Source organism: Nyctibius grandis, chromosome 7 (genome assembly GCF_013368605.1).
Source record: "Nyctibius grandis isolate bNycGra1 chromosome 7, bNycGra1.pri, whole genome shotgun sequence".
Taxonomy (NCBI): domain Eukaryota; kingdom Metazoa; phylum Chordata; class Aves; order Nyctibiiformes; family Nyctibiidae; genus Nyctibius; species Nyctibius grandis.
Window position 1 is genome coordinate 38164366 of NC_090664.1, and position 20943 is coordinate 38185308.

The following is a 20943-nucleotide window of genomic DNA, read 5'->3' on the forward strand; positions in this document are numbered from 1 at the left end:
AACTGTCCTCCCCTTGGCCAAGGCTCCAGGAAATGAGCCCCAATTTTTCACCTCAAAGAACAGCTCTGGACATCAAAATCTTAGCTAGTGAATGCTTCAGCAAGAACAGTACATCTCCACTGCTGTGATAAACTAGTATTTTTCAGTGACTTTTTTTTCAACAACATCCCAAGCTGAAAAAAGTTTTTTCTTCCAAGTAAATAAACTCACACAGAATCACAGAATCAATCAAGCTGGAAGAGACCTCAGGGATCATCGAGTCCAACCGTTGCCCTGACACCACCCTGTCAACTAGACCATGGCACTAAGTGCCATGTCCAGTCTTTTCTTAAACACATCCAGAGATGGTGACTCCACCACCTCCCTGGGCAGCCCATTCCAATATCTAATAACCCTTTCTGAAAAGAAATTCTTCCTGATGTCCAACCTGAACCTCCCCTGGCGAAGCTTGAGGCTGTGTCCTCTTGTCCTATCGCTAGTTGCCCGGGAGAAGAGGCCAACTCCCACTTCACTACAACCTCCCTTCAGGTAGTTGTAGACTGCAATAAGGTCACCTCGGAGCCTCCTCTTCTCCAGGCTAAACAACCCCAGCTCCCTCAGCCGTTCCTCGTAGGTCAGATCCTCCAGACCCTTCACCAGCTTGGTCGCCCTCCTCTGGACTCGCTCCAACACCTCAACATCTTTCTTGAAGTGCGGGGCCCAGAACTGAACACAGTACTCAAGATGCGGCCTCACCAGTGCCGTCATTTTCTCCATCATTTTCTTCTGATCGTACTTACACTGGGTGCCTCTGATGCCATGCTGTTCTTTTATTACTACAAGGAATGATTAAAAAAAATTTTCACAAAATAATCTTTGGAGACAAGTTCTCACAGCAGAAGAACAATCAGAAGTGAAGTGAGGACAAACTAATGGTACTGATTCTGTATCATTTCTAGCTCCCTCTAGTTCTTACCTTTTCATACATATCATAACTCGCACTACATATCACCCAATATTCCATCATGCAGTGAGTTAAACATGCTACAAGGGAATACAATATAAATAAATAACTTTCCTAGAGAAAACGTAAGTCAGGGAAAGTCCCATTTTTTAAAATCCCACTCCTGAAAGCATTCTGTATTCAAGCTCTAAGCTAATGAAACACATGGTTAAGTTTTGCTATTTGCCATTCCTTTCTCATCTTGCAAAATATTGTCTTGCATGTATTTTCTTTTAAAACTCAGTATCAAAATTTTATCTGCTTTTAGAAAACTCCATCTTGCCAGTTATGCTAATTTTGACAGCCCCTGATAAAAAAGACAAAATTTTATAGCTTATATAATTTATATAGTTTACATGTAAATAAAAAGTTACAAAAATATTCTTACTTGCTGGCAACTCTATTAAAAACTCAAAAAGTGTCAAATCATTTTGGCATAGAAAATACTTTGAGCATACTTGATGAAAGCTGGAGAGGTGAACACACATTACCAATGTGCTGTACAAGTCCATGGTATAAAGTTACACACACTTCAAAATCTGACATACACAAATCGGTCACCAAAATCAGATTCTTCACTCTCACAGACTTCAGCAGAAACACCAACAAACACACCTTTTCTTAGACACACTACTTCTCCATCTACAATCACTTTAGGTGGCAGTCACATACATTACTGATTTGTTCCTGAGTCCTTTTCAGTCTTTGTAACTCGGGTGTATCGGTCACAATACTGAACCCTCTTCCTTTGCTTTCTTCAAAGTCTCTTTTGTATTTTACCTACAGAATAGAAAATACAGAAGAACAGGGTTGTTTTCATTTTCCACCATGTGCCCCTAGCAATGTAGCAATTCTTTTTTACTGTAAATAAAGCATTTGTGAAAGGCTTTCAGCCCTTAAAGCAGAAGCCTGCCTTCATCCACGAACAGACACAGGCAGCAACTGGACAAAATGCCCCAGTGCCCGAGCAACTGCCTCCTCCAGGTTTGCTGCGGGCTCACCTCCATGCATACTGCAGCTGTGGAAAGATCGCTCTCCGTTGTCATTTCATTCTCAAAGCAGTAACCACAGAACTACAGATGCCAACACAGCATCAAGCAAGCACTTATTTTCACACAAAAAAAATAGCTATAACTAAATCTAGAGGTCTTCTAATACACAGCTTCATACTTCAGCCTCTCTTCATGATGAGTCTACCAGTCTCTTCCCCAGTTGAAACATAAATTATACGTTAAAAAAATGCTGCATGAAAAGAAGACTGCAAAGTCAAACATTTGTACGTTAGGGAATGGCTGCCTGTACAAGCCTAATTTGTCCCTCTTGCACATATGCATTAGGATATTGTCTTTAATCAGATACTCATATATTACCCTTTGACAAGGCCCCCTGCTTTATTCTGTACACAGCAGAGATGGTTCCATATGTGGTTGTATCCTTTTTCAGACCAGACTATTCAAATCCTACCATCAAGGTACCACTCATCCTACCACTCTCAGATTCCTAACACTTGAATATGTTCAAATTATGGACTTCAGTTACTTCTTCCAGTACTTCTGCAAATCAGTCTTGGGGATCTCAATTTCAACATAAGGAAACAAGATGAAATCTGCAAAATCTTAAGTCACTGTTGAGCAACAGACAAAACTCTAGAAAAGACAGTGACCCATGTCTCCATGGAGGGATTCAGTCACCTTATCCATAACAACTTCCTTTTACTTGCTATGTTGCCTGCTTTATTCACTACACACATCCAGATTGTGCTACACATGGGAGAGCAGTAGTACAAAAAGCAGTATCCCCCTTTACACAACTGATAACCAGAAAAAATCCAGCTTATGCATCAAACGTTTAGTTCAAGGTTGGCTCAGGCTTTTTTCACCAGCAAGCACTTAACATTATGATGGTCATATACAGAAAAAATACCCCTAGATGACAAAAGTAAAGTTTCACAAGGCTACAGAATACAATTTGTCCTGCCCATCCTAATCCTCAATGTGTATGTTCATACCCTTTGCTTTTTCTTTAAATGCAGTTTTGGTGTATATAGTTATCATAGTATATAGTTCACGCATAAGCCCATCACACACATCCTCGAGACACTGCAATAAATGACCACAGCAACAAACTACCATTTGCTTGTGTTTCACCTTCAGAGCTAGCCGAAATTCATACACAAATGACTGTAGATTTCACACAAGTATATTGTTTTCACGCCACCCTGAAACTAAGGAAACAGCACTTCCACTCAGGCTTTTGAGGAAAGCATGGGCTGATGGCCCATGCCTTTCTGTCCATCTCCCCCAGGTTCAACCCCTCTGCACCCCTTCCTTCCATGTGACAACCATTATCCAGTATCACTTTGTCTCCCTCTGAGCTTCTAAACTAGTCTAAGTCCATCTCTCTGTGCCTTCTTACCCAAGGCACTTCAAATACCTTTCCCAAATATGCTTTTTCCGTTGCCTGTTATCTCCCTTTACTTCTACCAAATGGCTCTCCATCTTCCCACTGACTCTCAGAGGCTTCCTCAAACATACTGGGTGGACATAATATTCCAGGACTGTCTGGCACTAAGAGGTCTTATATGTGAACTTTCTTTATCTGAAATCATATAAAACTTTACCAAATTTGGACAGACTTCCATGGTCAAGGACACGCGCCTAACACAAAACACTTTCTTCCATCTCAGCAAGCTTTAACTCCTCAGCCCTAAATGCTAAGACAACAGAGCTGTTCAACAAAAAAAAAAAAAAAAAAAAAAAAAGGCGTCAAGAATTTCAAACAGGGGAATAAAAGTTAGTCCTAGTCTCAGCCTTGGAAACAGCTGAGTATTTTGCATAAAGATTCCAAACTTGGCCTGAGGCAGACAGCTGACAGAAATGTTCAGCCTTACTGCTACAGTTTACCAGAATTATGAGCAAGTGAACACATCGTACAATGAGAAATGGGCTCAGCCCTGCCTATAAGAGAGATCGCTTATTGTTAGAAAGAGCGTTTCCTGTTATTGGTTCCAAATGTACCAGCCATTAACTTCAAATGACCTTTATTTATCTTACAAAGGAACAGAAGAAGAGAGGGAGGGAACTAGATAGTTTTGACTTCACATTATTTTAATCCTTCAGTCAGATAAAAAGGGCTCCTATTCTCTATTAATAAATCACTTCACAGGAGTAAGGTTAACTATATCCTTCAGAGCAACTACTCTGAAATAGTTTAAAAAAATAAATTCATTAAAATATTAGCAGAGTTAATATATGTATTATTGAATTTTGCTATCTAACTTAAAAAAATGTAGTTTTAAGTTACAAAAATCACAAAGAAATGTAATGTTTTATGAAGACCACAGCTCAGTAAAATGTGGCCCACTAAAACCACTAGCTATTATAAGTTCAAAAGAACAAAACCCCTCAGTTTCTAAAAAATGTCAAATAATAAAGATGCCATCAGTCATTCAGAACTTGGATCAAAAAAAAAATCCTATTCAGTATCAAGAATGCATATGAATGAAGAGGGGAGAAAACAACGGCTGACTGACCTACAATTTTAGATAATTTTAAAATTCAAGTTTTTCTTACCCAGAAAACTTTTAGTTACTATAAAATCAGGGATTAAAATGCAATTTAATTGCTTTAAACCAATTTACAGTAGAAAAGAATATTCTGCATAGGAGCTGTAAATATCACTATAATGAATGACTTAACTGCGTTCCGGGTCTGGCTGGGATGGTGTTACGTTTCCTCATAGCAGCCCATATAGCGCTGTTCTTTGCATTTGTAGCTAGAACAGTTTTGATAACACCCCAGTGTTTTGGCTATTGCTGAGCAGTGCTTGCACAGCATCAAGGATGTCTCCCCAACCTTACCAAAGGCCAGTAGGCTGGGAATGGGCGAGGGGTTGGGAGGTGACACAGCCAGGACAGCTGATCCAAACTGACCAAAAGGATATTCCATATCATAAAAAAAACATCATACTCAGCAACAAAAGATAAGGAGCTTCATTACTAAGGCATTTGTCTTCTGAAGCAACCACTATGCATACTGAGACCCTTCTTCCCAGGAAGTGGCTGGACATTGCCTGCTGATGGGAAGTAGAGAATAAATCCTTTTTTTTGCTTTGCTTCTATGCACAGTCTTTGCTTTTTTCCCATTAAACTTGGCCCACAAGGGGTTTTTTATTGTATTTTGTCCCTCTGTCCTGCTGACAGGGGGAGTGAGAGAACAGCTTGGTGGGCACCTGGCAGCCAGCCAAGGTCAGCCCATGACAAACTGGAACCCTTGAAATTTAGTTTTGAAATGGAAATGTCTATAACCCCTAATGACTGAATCATAAATGCGGTCATTTCCTACAAAGATGCTTTTTAGCAACTCATCACGAAATCCCAGCCAGTGGTTCGTAATGCCTCCCTCTTGGCTCCAAAATTCAGTGCAGTCTCACAGATGCAGAGCACCCTCAGTGGTGAGTGCCCTGAAAAATTGATCCTTTGAGAAACAATGCGTGGCATAAGCATTAGAAATAAAACAGTAATAAATCACCATAAATGAAAAAGTTTTAAGTGAAAATACTTTATGAGAAGTAATTTTGCACAGAGTCACAGTGAAAGGACTAAGTGATCCAACAGATCTTTAACAAATCAAACTTCTCAGATTCATGGCATCCACAAGATATCTTTGAGAGGCCTGAAGACAAGGTTGTGTAAATCCATTCACAAGGTCAGCATGAAGCAGCCAAGGACAGAGGGTCCATCTTACTCTGTACATAAAATCTCATGCTGAAGAAAATGCTGCTCTTTTTTTTTTTTACAGGTATACTTGGTACTTGGCAGCAAAGCCACCTATTAGCAAAACAAGATTAATTTTTCCTAAGAAAAATACGCTGAAAATATAAATGGAGCCTAAAAGATTGATTATTCTCTTGGGTTTTTTGGCACCTACCCTTAGTCCAGATTCATTTGCAATTACAGAAGCACGTATCAGTAGAACAAACAACACAGGAGTCCAAAAACACCAAACAAAAAAAAGCAGAGCAAGAATTCAACATGGAGGATCCTCATGCTCTTACCACCACTGGAGAGCTGTGAATAATGCCGACCTCAGAAACATTCTTCATTCCATCTCTACCTCAAAAAGTTACTCAGCCACTACAAAGTAAATATTAAGTCCCCAAAAGCTAAGGCAACGTCAAAGCTGGTTTCCTGTACAGTCCCTTCGCCACTTCCCTGTACAGACCAGGTAGTTATGCCAATGATCTGCTTCCAAAATATCCCCTTTCCTTACTCTGAAACACTCCATAGCCCCCTAGACTGTGGCATCGTCATGCCTGATGTCCAGCAAGGAGAAGGAGTAAGCAGGGTAGAATGAGAGGACAGGACCCCTCACACCATGTTTGCCACGAAAGGAATGTTCATAGACCTACAGTCTTTACCATACCCTGAATATTTATGAATTTGTTTCAGTATGTTGTGTTTGAGGTTTGCCCAGAGCCATCTGCTCCTTCTGTGCCCAGCACATACAACTACTTCCCAAAGGTCACCATCTGCTAATACACTGGTTTTCACAGACTAGCAAGAAATCCTCTCCCACAGTACAGGTCCTAGAGGTGCATCTTGGCAACGACGCGTTTGTTTGGATCTGCTTCTTCCATAGAGCACCTACATCTGTTGATTTTGCCTTGATCTATCTTTCTTCTTACAAACTTAATGGCAAGACAGAGAAAAATTTTACTCTGTAAATTAGGTTTTTATGAACATGACTAAAAAAATGTTTACAGGTAAATCAAATATAAATAACAATTCCAGACTAAACTCAATAAGACTTCCTTTTAGTTGACTAATCCCTCTTATGAAGGATCCCTAACATTACCCTATCTGACAAAGCTAGGTTTCAGTCTTCACAGCATTGCCTGTCTTCTAACATTGTCCATAGCTCTAAATCCCATTCATCTCCTGCTCATATTAGAGGTACATTTAAGTCCCATATAAGACCCAACAACAGTCGGTACCCAATCTGCCCAAGCACTGCTTCTCCTAATGGCAGTAAAACATGGTCCTCCCACCATCACTCAATTAGAACTATTGTCCATGGTAAATCTAAACAGCCATCTGGAACACAGGACCTGGGAATGGCCCACAGGGCAGACTGAACTGTCCTCAAGATTTTTGTATGAACTGGAAGCTATAGGTTGGGCATTCCTTAGGGAAGTCAATGAGCTATGGACTCCTAAAAGGCCACTGATGAATGAGTTTTGCTGGAACAAGGGACTGTAGGGTTAAAGATTTCATCCCCTTAGTTTTATTATTCTTAGTCAGCTGAAGGAATCCATGTTAAAAGCAAAAATAAAATTGTAGAGAGTAAAATAAAACAAAACAAAAATCCCCTGAGACTGCATTTTGCAATTTTTTCAAAGTCTTTAGAATGCATACAGTCATTTTTTAGAAATTTTCCCTTTTAATATAGTAAAAAGACATTTTCACAACTCATGACTCTGAAGCATTCATCATAACAGTTGAAACTTTCTGAGAGAAGAAAGTTTCCCAAAGATGCTTTAAATCTGAAAAGGCCAGCACTCCAACACTACAAAAAACATTTGCAACTACACAGAGTAAAAAAGTTCAAGTGCCATCATTAACATTAAATATGCTGTCTTTCTACACGCATCAGTCAAACATTGGACAAGTCTGTACTACCCTGTAGAGTAAGCCTGAGCAAGTCTCCAACCATCTGCAAATCTCTGCACTGAAATTCCCTGAGGACCTTCACAGTTTTGCCAGGGAACTACTTCCAACAAACAAAAATCTTGGAATCCACATCAGAACAGTTAAAATGTTGGATGGGTACAAATTAAAATGTATAAATAGTAACTCTGGAGATAATGTCTCTATAATGTGGTCTCTTTATACTGAGGATGGTGAGAGTGGCTCACAGAAAAAGCATAGGCAAAAGCGTTCCAGACCCCGGGATGTGCAGGGACAGGAAATTGGAGACAGTGAGAGATCAACAATTTCAGAATGAGAAAAAGCTGGAGTCCTCCATTTGGATGTATCACAACAGCATGTGAACAGTAGCTGGGATCCAAGTAAAATTATGACTGAAGAGAGAGTGATCTGAGACTGTTTCAACAGGCTTACGTCCAAACAAGTCGCCTAGGCTCCACTCCATCAAAAGTTACTTCCACTGAAACTACTTAGGTGCTTCCTCCCAAGAAATTATTTTTATGCCACTAAGTATGCTGCTCAAGGGCCTTGCACCTTGTTTTGCTATTGAGCAAAGTGGAAGTTAGTCATATCCTTTTCTATTAAAATATAGCACTAATGTTCTCCAAAGTCTGCACACCCAGAGAAGGCTATGTAAAGAACAAGCCAGTGGCAGATCAAGCTGTTTTTCCCCCACTTCCACCAGCAATTATCATCCATTCAATTTGTGAAAGAAACTTTACATCAACATTTTAGAAGTGGCAAACAAATTCTGTGCAGAACTGCAGCTGAGGAGAGATGAGGTTGCAACCTTCAAGTCAGAGAAACACTGTCAGATCTTCTGTCCACTCCCTATCACTTGGTATATTCTGTGTTTGAACTACTTTATCTCCAAGGAACAGAAGTCTGAGGAGGTGAAGGATTTCTTACTCTGCCACAACAGAAATAGATCTGCCTTTACCATAGCTCATTTCCAGGCAGAAAATGAAAGATTGGTATATATAATCTAAATGAAACCTGATAAATTACCACAAATTTTAGTAACACCTCACAAATTAAACTAGTGACAGCAAACTCCTCCAAACAGAAAGATAGTTATCAGACATAAAGGGAGTAAGAAAAAAAAAAAAACACAACATTTAAATGCCTCATGTATAGATTTGCTAAATCCTGGAATATGGGTTTACCTCCAGCATCTGAACCAAACATACAATCACTGTCTCCCTGTTCTCTCCATCAGAAAGGAGAATGGTCAGGCAACCACCAGGCAAATGACAAACTCATGAATTGTGTGCTCTGAAGTACGTACGCAGTAAATCACAAGCACACGTGAGCTTGCTCTGCCTGCTCTCCAAGGTGGACAGCAAATGCGTAACTGCTGGTTGGCTATCACATCAAGACTGAGCTCGTAAGTCCTGCTGAGAGGCAGGATATGTCAGCTTGGGCTCAGCGCCACGCAACCCGTAGTCATGCAGCCTTTAGTTGGCTCATAGTACTAGCAGAGCTCAGAGGCATCTGCCCACTGGGTACCAGAAAGATATAACCCAAAAATGTACATCCACAGAAAAGACAGACAGCCACAACAATAGTTCGGGGGGGGAAGAAAAAAATGCTCCCCCTCCTGCAAAAACACACCAAATAAAAACCCCCAAAACCCACTTAATAAACCTTCCATATAGCAGAAGGACCATACTGATCCAAAGAGAGCAGAAAATTTCAAAGAATCAAGCCAAAAATTGAACTAAAAAATACAGCATGGGATGTTGTCACGGTTTAAAGCTGGGCCGGCTATTAACCAGGTGGCAGATGCTCTCTGTTAACCCTCTCCCCCCCCCACCGACAGGGAAAGGGAAAAGGGAGAGGGACTTATGGGTTAGAAAGTTAAAACAGTTTTAATAAACTATAATAATGAAAAAGAGTATAATAACAATAATAATAGAAATAATCAAATATATACAAATATATACAAAACCAAGATCGAGAGCTTGGAAATCCTCCTCAGGCAGAGTTGCTCCCCCCAGCACAGGCAGAGGGGAAAATGAAGTAGCTCCCCTGCCATCACACCTGCAGGCTTTTAACTGGAGAATTGGCAAAGCTGGTACCAATCAGTGGAAGACAGGAGGGCCCCTCCCTCCTGGGCCCCACCTCCAGGAGGCAGTGGGTTAGTGATAAATAGGAAAGTGAGAATGACATGTATGGGATGGAATACCTTGTTGGTCAATCTTGGGTCACCTGCCCTGTCTGCTCCTCCCTGCAGGTGCAACCCCCCTTCGGCTCTTCACTCATAAGCAGTGAGGAATTTAGCAGTGACCTTGGTTTCTCTAAGACTAATTGGCCTGGTTTGGGCCAAACCAGGACAGATGTAAAGAAGACTGACCTCAGAAAACCATAACACAGACCAAGGGTGCAAGTTGTAGCCCTGTATTACAAGAGGTAACCAAAACAAACACTAACAAGCAGCAGAAGCCAGCATATGACATGCAGGGGGGAAAAAAAGTCTGTAAAACTTTCATGAAAGACTGCCAAAAAATCAGGGAACATTCGCTGCTCTAGCAGAAGAAAGAGGCTGAAATGAGTCCAACTGAGAGCAACCAGAATGCAGCCCAGAACAAAGTGCGGAGGAAAGACATCTGAAAAAGCTAGGTTTGAGCAACACAGACATGCAGGCACGCAGGCATTATAGAAAATGATGAGATACAGTAGCGATTACAGCTTCTGGCCTCTGCTAACAGCTTAGCAAACTCGGGGTCTCTCATGTCTGTCAGTCAGATGCTATGTAGCTGGCACCTTATATACCACTCACATAGTAAACTATCCTCGTGTCTCGTTTTCCTACTGCTTATCTACTTCCCCGATAAGGACACACCATCTCTTATTCTATGAAATTAATGGATCGTTTGCCTTTAGGTGCTCTTATGGATGCTCCTTACAACTGTTTATTCTGTCATTTATTGGTTATTTCTTGGAAATTGATATATCAAGTGGAAGCCTGCAGTGCAACACTGGTTGCGAAATCCATACCTGTTGTACACACTCTGTGCCCCCTTTGCCATATTAGTTATAGACGTCTTGTGCAGTCAGTTCCTGTCTCTCTAATCGAGGGCAGGGATGAGGCACTACCTACCTTTTCCATTTAACTGTAAGCAGATTCTGAAATCCTTAAAATTTTTCTGCCCTCCAAGTTATCTTTCTGACACTCAGTAATGAAGATAAAACCCCAAGATATTGAAGGCACCATGAAGATACCCTAGTGCTTTAGAAGGAACTTCCTTTCTAAAAGTTGGAAGTAAAAAGGGAAAAAAATATGAAAGTCTGTAAAATCAACTTCCAGTTAATGCCTGCAGCTTGGCACCTACAGATTAGTTTTAGTTAAACTCTATCTAGAACATGACAGTAAATCCCCTTCTTTTGTAAATTCTCCATTTTGTTCTTCATTTTAAAGCAGCAAGGAAAGGAAGGTGAATGGAAAACAATACATTTAAGAAAGGCAGTTTCATACCAGAAAATACATAGCAGAAAGTTCAGCCTTGTGTGTTTAAATTTTCATTTATTTTCAACTCTGAATGTCAGATATTCTTAAGAAATTTCAGCTGCAGAGGTGAAAAACACAGAAAATATTGTTTTGTCCTAACTAATATTGCACAAACTATCAAAAGACAGGTGTTTGTGAAGAGAACTGAATCACTGCAAATGTTAATCTTTGGAGTAGTCTGCTAGCTGAATACTTTCTTATAGAATTCAGTACGTAGGCAGCCTCCTATAAATGCAAATCTAATATTTACATCATCAGCCTCTCAAATATCATGATAACAAGCAGAGTGAAACATAGGAAAGTCATACAATTCCAAAATTACAACCACATGAACTGAGATCAGAAGATGCAAAAGGCCACCAGTAAAATCAGTGTTGCAGCCTGGTTCTGATAGTCTTTTCTTCATCCAGTCGGATGCTTGAATCATCTGAGTATAGCTTCCAATATCTCCAAATTGTTTGCCTCCACACCTAGAAAATGCTTACACAGGCAATCTACCTCATTCGCAAAGAGAATACAGGCTCTAGGTTAACAGCTGGACTTGATGATCCTTTCCAACCAAAACAATTCTACGATTCATCATCCCAGAGTCCCTGGCTCGAGCCCACACTTCCCCACGCACACCAGGAATTGGACCCCAGTCCTGTCACAACTCACAGGGAGAGAGACATAAGTTGTCCTAGATTCCTGAAGCCACAAGACCCAAGGGGTACTATCAAAAGACTCTTAGCCATATGCTCAAGGGAAAGCACTATAGTGAGAACATGATAACCTGGGGCTAGTTTTGCAGTGTTGATTGTAACAGGGAAATTAGGCCATTCCATTTGTCAGTTACCCAAGTAAAATGGGCAATAAAAATACAACCAGTCCCCTCAACCCGCTCCCAGCAAAAATTTTTGCTGCTCGGACTCTCACTTTAACATCCTTAAACTGAGATCAGATAATTAAATCATTCTCCAAGCTTGGCCTTCAATTTTAGGATCTTCTTTGCAAGCCTCAGCTAAAGCTTGTTACAGTTAATAGGAAAATTCCAAGTAATTTCAATTTATCCTTTAACACAGACATTACCCCAGAGAGGTCCTCAAATGCTGATAACTGGCCAGGAACAGTGGGCTCATCAGACAAAAAGCAGATGTCTCTAATCCAGACACCTACACACAACCTCATCAACCAACTTGCTTTCACAGTGAATGGAGAGAAACAGGCATTTTCAGAGAACTCAGCTCATACTGAAGAAGATCTTTAAAATACCTATTATTTAAAACATCTTAAAAATTATCTTAAAATGCAAAAATACATCTTAATAATACCTAAAATATCTTTACATATCTTAAAAAGACATCTAAAGCCAGGCGGAATTAACTTTATCCAGAGTTCCAACACTCCCCATCATGTTGTCTATACATTTCCTGCCATGCTGTATTTTTGTGAGCTGCTCCAAAATAAATTCGTGACCAGTTTCCTAAATCCTCAGAATTACAGAGGTGCACATGGATGCCAGTACTGAGTTTGGTGTGGGATCAGTTTTGAGATGCAGAAACTATCAGCTGCGTACAGCAGTGTTTTTTAAATTCAGAGCTGAATCACCATATTTTTTCAAACTGTGCCTGTAGAGCAATATGTAAAACCAAACTAAAAGAGTGGTTATTTATGATGTGCAAAGGAACGAGAAGGGCAAGGTACCCTTTAAATATATCCATTATTCATTTCTACTGAATACACATGACGACTGCTTCAAACAGCGAGGGATGTGTTGTGAGAGATGCCCTTCTAATAAAAACAAGGCAGGAATGTTAGTACCAGAAGGTTCCCTACAGGCTAAAAAGTGACAGTTGGCTGGGCTAAGATCAGAGCAAAAAGTGGGGTTTAGCAGCAGGGCCTGCTCACACACAGAAAAAAAGCAGAAAGAAAAGGAAGGGTCCACAAATTAGAGACATTATTCCAGAAATTAACTGAAAACTTTAAAAAAAAAAAAACAACACAAACAAACACGAAAAAACCCCGCACTGTTTCAGAAAAGGAAGACCAGGGATACCAAAGGAGCAGATAGGGGCTGTACGTTGCATTTCTTATCAGAGATGTTAGCTAATAACAATGAGCAGGAGAGGAGGGAGGGAAGAGAAAGAGGAGAACAGTTACAAATCACCCCAGTTGGAAAAACTGCTCCCTTTGTTAAATGGCAGTTAGTGGAGAGAAGGTGGGAATTTAGGATGGATTTTGTTATTTAAATGCTATTCTGTGCTGCTTTTTCAAAACTTCCTTAGAAACGTATAATAAAACCAACTACTTCTTGGTTCCAAGCACTAAAGGCCACAAGAATGGGGTTTGGGTTGGGTTTTTTTTCCTTTACTGACCAAGGAAAACTAGGAGAGAGGTCATTGCCTCTTACAGAAGAGAGGAATGACACTCCTAAACCTATATACATCCTCCTTTCTGATTGCTTTTAGGTTTTTAAAACATAGAATAACAGAATGGTTTTGGCTGGAAGGGGCCTTAAAGGTCATCTAGTTCCAACCCCCCTGCCATGGGCAGGGACACCTTTCCACTAGACCAGGTCGCTCAAAGCCCCATCCAACCTATCCTTAAACACTGCCAGGGAGGGGGCAGCCACAGCTTCTCTGGGCAACCTGTTCCAGTGTCTCACCACCCTCACAGGAAAGAATTTCTTCCTAACATCTAATCTAAATCTACCCTCTTTCAGTTTAAAACCATTCCCCCTCGTCCTGTCACTACTTGCCCTTGTAAAAAGTCTCTCTCCAGCTTTCCTGTAGGCCCCCTTCAGGTACTGGAAGGCTGCTAGAAGGCCTCCCTGGAGCCTTCTCTTCTCCAGGCTGAACAGCCCCAACTCTCAGCCTATCTTCATAGGAGAGGTGCTCCAGCCCTCTGATCATCTTCGTGGCCCTCCTCTGGACTCGCTCCAACAGCTCCATCTCCTCCTTATGTTGGGGGCCCCAGAGCTGAACACAGTACTCCAGGTGGGGTGTCACGAGAGGGGAGTAGAGGGGCAGAATCCCCTCCCTCGACCTGCTGGCCACGCTGCTTTTGATGCAGCCCAGGATATGGTTGGCTTTCTGGGCTGCAAGTGCACATTGCCAGCTCATGTTGAGCTTCTCATCAACCAACACCCCCAAGTCCTTCTCCTCAGGGCGGCTCTCAATCCATTTTCCGCCCAGCCTGTATTTGTGCTTGGGATTGCCCCGACTCACGTGCAGGACCTTGGACTTGGCCTTGTTGAACTTCATGCAGTTCACACAGGCCCAGCTTTCAAGCCTGTCAAGGTCCCTCTGGATGGCATCCCTTCCCTCCAGCGTGTCAACCACACCGCACAGCTTGGTGTCGTCGGCAAACTTGCTGAAGGCGCACTCAATCCCACTGTCCATGTTGCCAACAAAGATGTTAAACAGGACCGGTCCCAATACCGACCCCTGAGAAACGCCAGTCGTCACTGGTGTCCACTTGGACATCGAGCCACTGACCGTATCTCTTTGAGTGCCAGCATCCAGCCAATTCCTTATCCACCAAGTGGTCCATCCATCAAGTCCATGTCTCTCCAATTTAGGGACAAGGATGTCGTGCAGGACAGCGTCAAATGCTTTGCACAAGTCCAGGTAGATGACATCAGTCACTCTTCCCCATCCACCAACACTGTAACCCCGTTGTAGGAGGCCACCAAATTTGTCAGACATGATTTGCCCTTGGTGAAGCCATGTTGGCTGTCACAAATCATCTCCTGGATTTCCGTGTGCCTCAGTATAGTTTCCAAGAGGATCTGCTCCATGATCTTGCCAGGCACAGAGGTGAGACTGACTGGCCTGTAGTTCCCCAGGTCTTCCTTTTTTCCCTTCTTTACAATTAGGATTATGTTTCCCCTTTTCCAGTCAGTAGGAACTTCACCAGACTGCCACGACTTCTCAAAAATGAGGGATAGCAGCTTAGCAACTTCATCCGCCAGTTCCCTCAGGACCCATGGATGCACTTCATCAGGTCCCACGGACTTGTGCACATCTACACAGATGAGCTTTATCAGTACTGTAAAGCCTTCTACTTGTGAAACAAAGTAGACTTATGAAAATAACTTTGTCATAACTTTCTATACTCTTTATTTTTCCTTTTCAACTCTAATAAGCAGGAACTTATCCCTCCCAAGACAACCTAATCTTTTTATTTTATGGGAGGGAGAGTGGTGGCAGGGATAGTCTGACAGAAATGATACAAACTGTATGTGCCATTTGTATGCAAGGAAATAGGAGGACTGCCACGCAATGTTAAAAAAACTCCGAAACACGCTAATTTTCTCAGATATGAAATGGCTTGCATATTTTTTAGAGATTTGTTTACCTTGGAAGGAAGAAGGCTCAGCCTACATTCAGCCAGCATGCTATCCCCTTTTTAATATCTCAGGAAATACCATATCCTACAGGTAAGATGCAACAGGGATTTTGATCTGCACTGTTCAATTCATCTGTGCAGGGAGGTATTTCATTGAAGGCAAATACAGCTTCTGCGAGTAATACAGCCAGCCTGCGCAAATCAAATAAGTTGGAAAAAAGACGCATTTAAATGCACTGAAATGTTCATTAATTGCAGAGAATTTTGTCTAAAGCCCACAGGACCTTCATGCACTGGCATAATAGGAAAAGGTACAACTTCTGGCAATGGCACAATGTGATTTCCAACATACTTATTTGAATTACAGCTATTAGATACAAACCTCTCAGATTCCAAATAATGAGTGTTTGAAGGGGACTGTTCCACATGCTGGCTTGCAGCCATCTAGGGAGACCACATTAGCAGTGAGGCAATCATTGGTAGAGTGATAGTGAAGCTCAAAACTTGCCAAATGAAGGATGACTGCTTCTTCTGACACTTGCAGAACATATTGGAAACAGGTACATAATATAAGAGGACAGTGGGCAAAGAAATAGAGACACCATAGGCCCAGCATAAACTAGAGGGCTCCAAGAAGAAAGTTCATTGCTGCCACAACCACTGTCAGACCACAGCACAGGAAAGGAATCATAAGAAATTAGTAGATACAGGTATATCATAGCATTACAGACATCTATCTGCTACACTGCTGAATACCAAACTTATTGTTTTATTTCCTAATCTGCTTACACCCTTCTGGCTCTTACAGATGGAATATCAGCTCTTTTCAGGCAGATACTGGTTTTTTGTGTGTTGAATTTGTACAGCTCCTAGCACAGCATGCTAGGACTAGAACTACTAGATACTGCAGTAACCTGGGTATTTGTTGAGAGCTGACATAGCAGCAGCCATTCTCTCTGCCAGAATTCAACCAAGGTATCCAGATGGACACCTACACTCACTGAGCCACAGCACCCAGGGGTTCATGTCAGTGTCGTTCAAGGTATTTGGGGTCCACAAACCAGCAAGGTCCAGGAAATCAGCTACAAAGGCAGAGGAAGGAAGGAGAGGAGGCAGAGAAGGACTGGCAGCAGCTAAGTAAGGAGTTACTCTCCGTTCCCTGACCCAGACCTGTGTCAATAGGGTGTCTTAACGCTGCTTGTCTCAAAGATGTATCAATACTGACACAGGCACTGCCTATACCAGAGTTTTGAAATGTGTGAGAAGCACACATTCGAACAGCTCGTCTGTCACTGTGCACATGGTGCAGGTCATACCAGCATACGGCACTGGCAGGGGGAGCAGAGTGTAGATGCAGTTTGTACCAGAGAAAAAATATTTTCAGTTAGCTCAGTAACTCCTGCCACTCAGAGCAAACTGTACACTGTGCGTGCACTCTTGTATACTCAGTGCATGATCATGTGAGTCCCGTCTCACATTGTCACACCCCTAACAACAGCTTCAGTTCAGATTTGGCCCTCAAATCAACCAGGCATCAGAGGGCAAGCTGCAGGCTGTTGCATCCAAAACGCCCTGTTCTTCAAGGTGGTTTTTTTATTTGTTTGCTACACACTAGTAATAGCCCAAGAGATGGGTGGGGAGAAGCTCCTGGAGGACTCCTGGCTGGTTCACCCTGTTGGATTCTGCTTGCAATGAGACATTCTCGTGCCACCCCAGCAGTGCTGGTGGCTGCAGAGGTGGTAGAGCAAGCAGTGGTCAGGGTCAGGCCTTCACCTGCAGCCTCAGAGGCAGCTCGGTAGAGCAAGGTCTGCAAACCGTGTTCCTGAAAGCCAGGAGCGTAAAGCTCGAATGGGAGACAGGAGTGGGACAACAGAGTCAGATGGAGTCACCTGAGAGAGAGAGAACAGCAGGGAAGAGCATTGCAAGGATAAACTTAGGAGGGTTTGGGATATTTGTCTGGCTGCATGGAAACATTCTTGAGATCCTCAAAAAATCCTGGACCTGTCTCAGTAATTTTCTAAAGAAAAATGAAGAGGAAAATATATTTGGCATTGCTAGAATACCAGGTGGCTTCACTGTTTGGCAACCATCTGGTCTCAGTTTTCTCTTTGTTAATAACACCAGCATCAAATGAGACAGAAATAGGAAATGTTAGCTATTAAAATATACACAATTAGACAAATAAAAGCTACCATAAAGCAAAGGGAATCCAGCAAACGGATAGCAGTGTTAAATGCATGGCAACTCATTAAAAAAATTAAAGGCATGGCCATCCTGAATTGTAACTAAATAGCAGTTAATTTAACGCTTGTAATATTACATATGAATTACAATATTTTTGCTAACGGTTTATCATTGTCTTCCCTCCCAACTCCTCCACATGCTGTATAGTGGAAGAGCTGCAAAAAGAGCCAGAAATGTTCAGATTACAAAGAAGGCAACTCAACACAGAAGAGAAAAATTAGAGGATGCAGGGAAACAGCAGCGGGGCCAGAGCTGTAGGTGAGTACAAAGGACCAAAACAAAGACCCACATTTATTGATCTGTCATTTAAAATTAAATAAAAAAGAAACCATCTTTGAATTTCACATGGAATTTTTTTGTCAAAGATAGTGGTAACTGCACAAAGCACTTAAGACTTCTCTGAAGTCTCATTGCTTCAAGATGGTTATTACTGTCCCAAACTAAGGTCAGTTATTACTTTAAAACATGAAGCATATGTGAGGCTGATTTTTCAGATGGGGGAGTACAAAGACAATCTGCAGGTTCATTTGCCTCCATGAAAAACCTCTTGTTTGCACATATGCAGTAGGCAATTATGTGGCACGCTGCTTTTGCGCATTTCTTATCTACACCCACAATATATCTCATTACAATTTTGCAGGCAGAGTTTAAGGATTTTGGTGCAAAGTGTGTGCTTTTTATTTTAGAGATTAAATAAACCACCAAGTAGAACCAGAAAAATAACTGTAGCAAGCAAATCTAACATGAAAATTGAAGCAGAGAAGCAGTTCAGCAACCAGAGACCCTTACAGCCTCTGCCACTTGACTTCATGGTCTTATACCAGCTGTCAGAGAAAACAATAGATGAAAACACAGTGAGAAGATTGAACATTCTAAAAAAATGCAACTATGTCCCATAAATGCCAACATGTATAATGTAATCATTGCCATAAAAGAATAGCATCCATTTATCATGATACATGTGAGGAAACTTGTCATCACAACCATATTGTGCACTAAGGATATTAAACACGGCTCTACTGTGAGATAACTCTTGACTGGTAACTTGATTTTTTTTATTTCTTTTGATTAACTTCTCCTTTTCACCAGCACTGTATTGGGAAAATGTGCTTTGCCCATTTCCACCTGCCAGATAAATTTCTGACAAATACTTTATCCTCTGAAATTATTAATTACTGGTAAATGCCAATTGAGGCTATTATTAGTTCAAGCTAATAAGAGGAGTCCTGCTGAACAGAGATCGAAGGACACACCAGGCACAGAGTGAGAAAGAACCCCCAATAAGCATCAGGGACCCTGAGAATACATCAGCACTGCCACAGGGCTGCATCCCCACAGCATCCAAGTGGAATCCAGTTCAAACTTGGTATCGAGGGCTCTGCACTGGCATCTTTTAACAAATGCACAATGCAGTGTTAATTGGAGCACCATAGCCTCAATACCCTATGTACTCAACTGATACCATGACAAAAATAAGTACATTGTGGGAACACTGGTTAACAGGAGACCAATGACCCTGTCTCTTCTCAGCCACCCGTCATTTTGCTAACTGAGTCAAGAGTTTAAAATTTAAAGCACAGAAAATACATGACTAAGCAATGAGGTAGAGAGCTCTTCAGAGAAAGAACTAAAATTACCTGAGAAAACATTCTTGGTATAATCCTACACTTCAAATTAATCTATTAAATTTCATTTCCATTTCTATTACTCTTTAGTAGTCAATATAAAAGATTTTCCAGTTTTACAGTGAAAAAGTAGACATACATCTGTGCTGCCACGACTGTTAGCAAATACCTGAGGACTCTAGAATTAAAGGCCGTATCTAAATTGTATTTTGGCAAGGATTTGTAGAGAGTCATTTTGCTAACATGGAAATGATCGATACATACCAAAGTTGGCTTTACTAAAATTCCCTATTATGCATACTTAGTCTCCTAGAATTTCTTGCTTCCCCTCTCTTTGATGTGATAACTACTAAAAGACTATGTGTAAAAAGTCTTTGCACAGTGTTTTCAAACTGGGGGCATGTCATTCTCTTGGAGCTATTCAAGACTGCCATTATTTTAAATGCTGAGAGTAGTACATAAAGAAATCAGGCAGGCTGAATTGTAGGAACAAAAATATTTGAGTTATTGCAAACAAACATACTTGTTACCAAGATGCAGAGTGTTACTACTGTGTTTTGGCTTAGGAAAGTCGTACTCGACTAGCTGAAACTGTCGCTTTTTTAAGTGTCAGTAGGTATTTATATTACAGTTCATCACAATCATCTACAACAGTTTCTGTCTCTTTAAAAGTAAAATGTATGAATTTAATTTTTCTTAGGTTTATCTAAGCAATTTTATGCAATTTTGACTAGGAAGTAAGGAAATCAGTGAGCAAATATGGTAACTGTTCTTAATTTTGGTTATTAAGTGTAATATATAGTAGTGACTGTCCACATAAACCATTGCAGATGTCATAAACCAGGTTGAGTAACCAGCCTGGTAGCACAACAGTTTTCTATAACATTTCCCACATTTAAACCTTGAATTTAGAAACAAACAAATTCAAGAAAACTGTACCAGCTGGTGGAAGAAAACACAAACAGATCATGTTCTGTTTTTATTTGAAATGGGTAGGTGGTGATCAAGCATCTTGTACTTTCGAGTTCTCCAAGTCCTTGCCTACTAATTAAATTCAGACACTGACCAGTGACACATTTCAGTTTGACCTCAGCCACCTAATGCTCTGGAAAGAATGTACAGGGAGAAAGGTCAAACAAATTCCAACTTACTTTTAACTACAGCCTGAAATCCTCTGCGAACTCCATACCACATCTTGCTTCTTTAAACGTCAAAAAAGCTTCAGTGGAGCCCAGAGAAACACCATCTTTCCCACGAACCTTTTTATGATTCCTTCAGCTTACACTAAAGCAATTCCATGACCCCAGTAATTACATATGCTTCTCACAACCAAGAAAAACTCAGTAAGCAAAACAGGACACTACTCTTTCTCCCCAAGAAAAATGCGAAAATTACCCTAGTGCAGTATATAGTATCTATTCCAAAGTGATATACAGCCCTTAAAGTTAGGACTGATTTTATTGAGAGTTCCATAACATAAATCTGGAGTTGAGGTCAACCCGTTCCTTTTACCATAGTGCGATGGAAGTGCCAGGTGCAATTCTAG

At 41.1% G+C, this 20943-nt stretch overlaps 1 protein-coding gene across 1 annotated transcript in view; it reads right to left on the bottom strand.

Moving 5' to 3' along the window:
* Window positions 1-699: 699 nt before the first annotated feature.
* The window catches only part of LOC137665644 (LIM zinc-binding domain-containing Nebulette), a 149406-nt gene continuing 129162 nt past the window's right edge, over window positions 700-20943 (bottom strand). Inside the window, exons 4-5 of the mRNA XM_068404924.1 lie at window positions 1655-1762; window positions 700-815 (exon numbers count right to left, since the gene is read on the bottom strand). Coding sequence (XP_068261025.1) covers window positions 813-815; window positions 1655-1762 — 111 coding nt within the window. The 3' untranslated portion in view covers window positions 700-812. The remainder of the gene's footprint in view (window positions 816-1654; window positions 1763-20943) is intronic.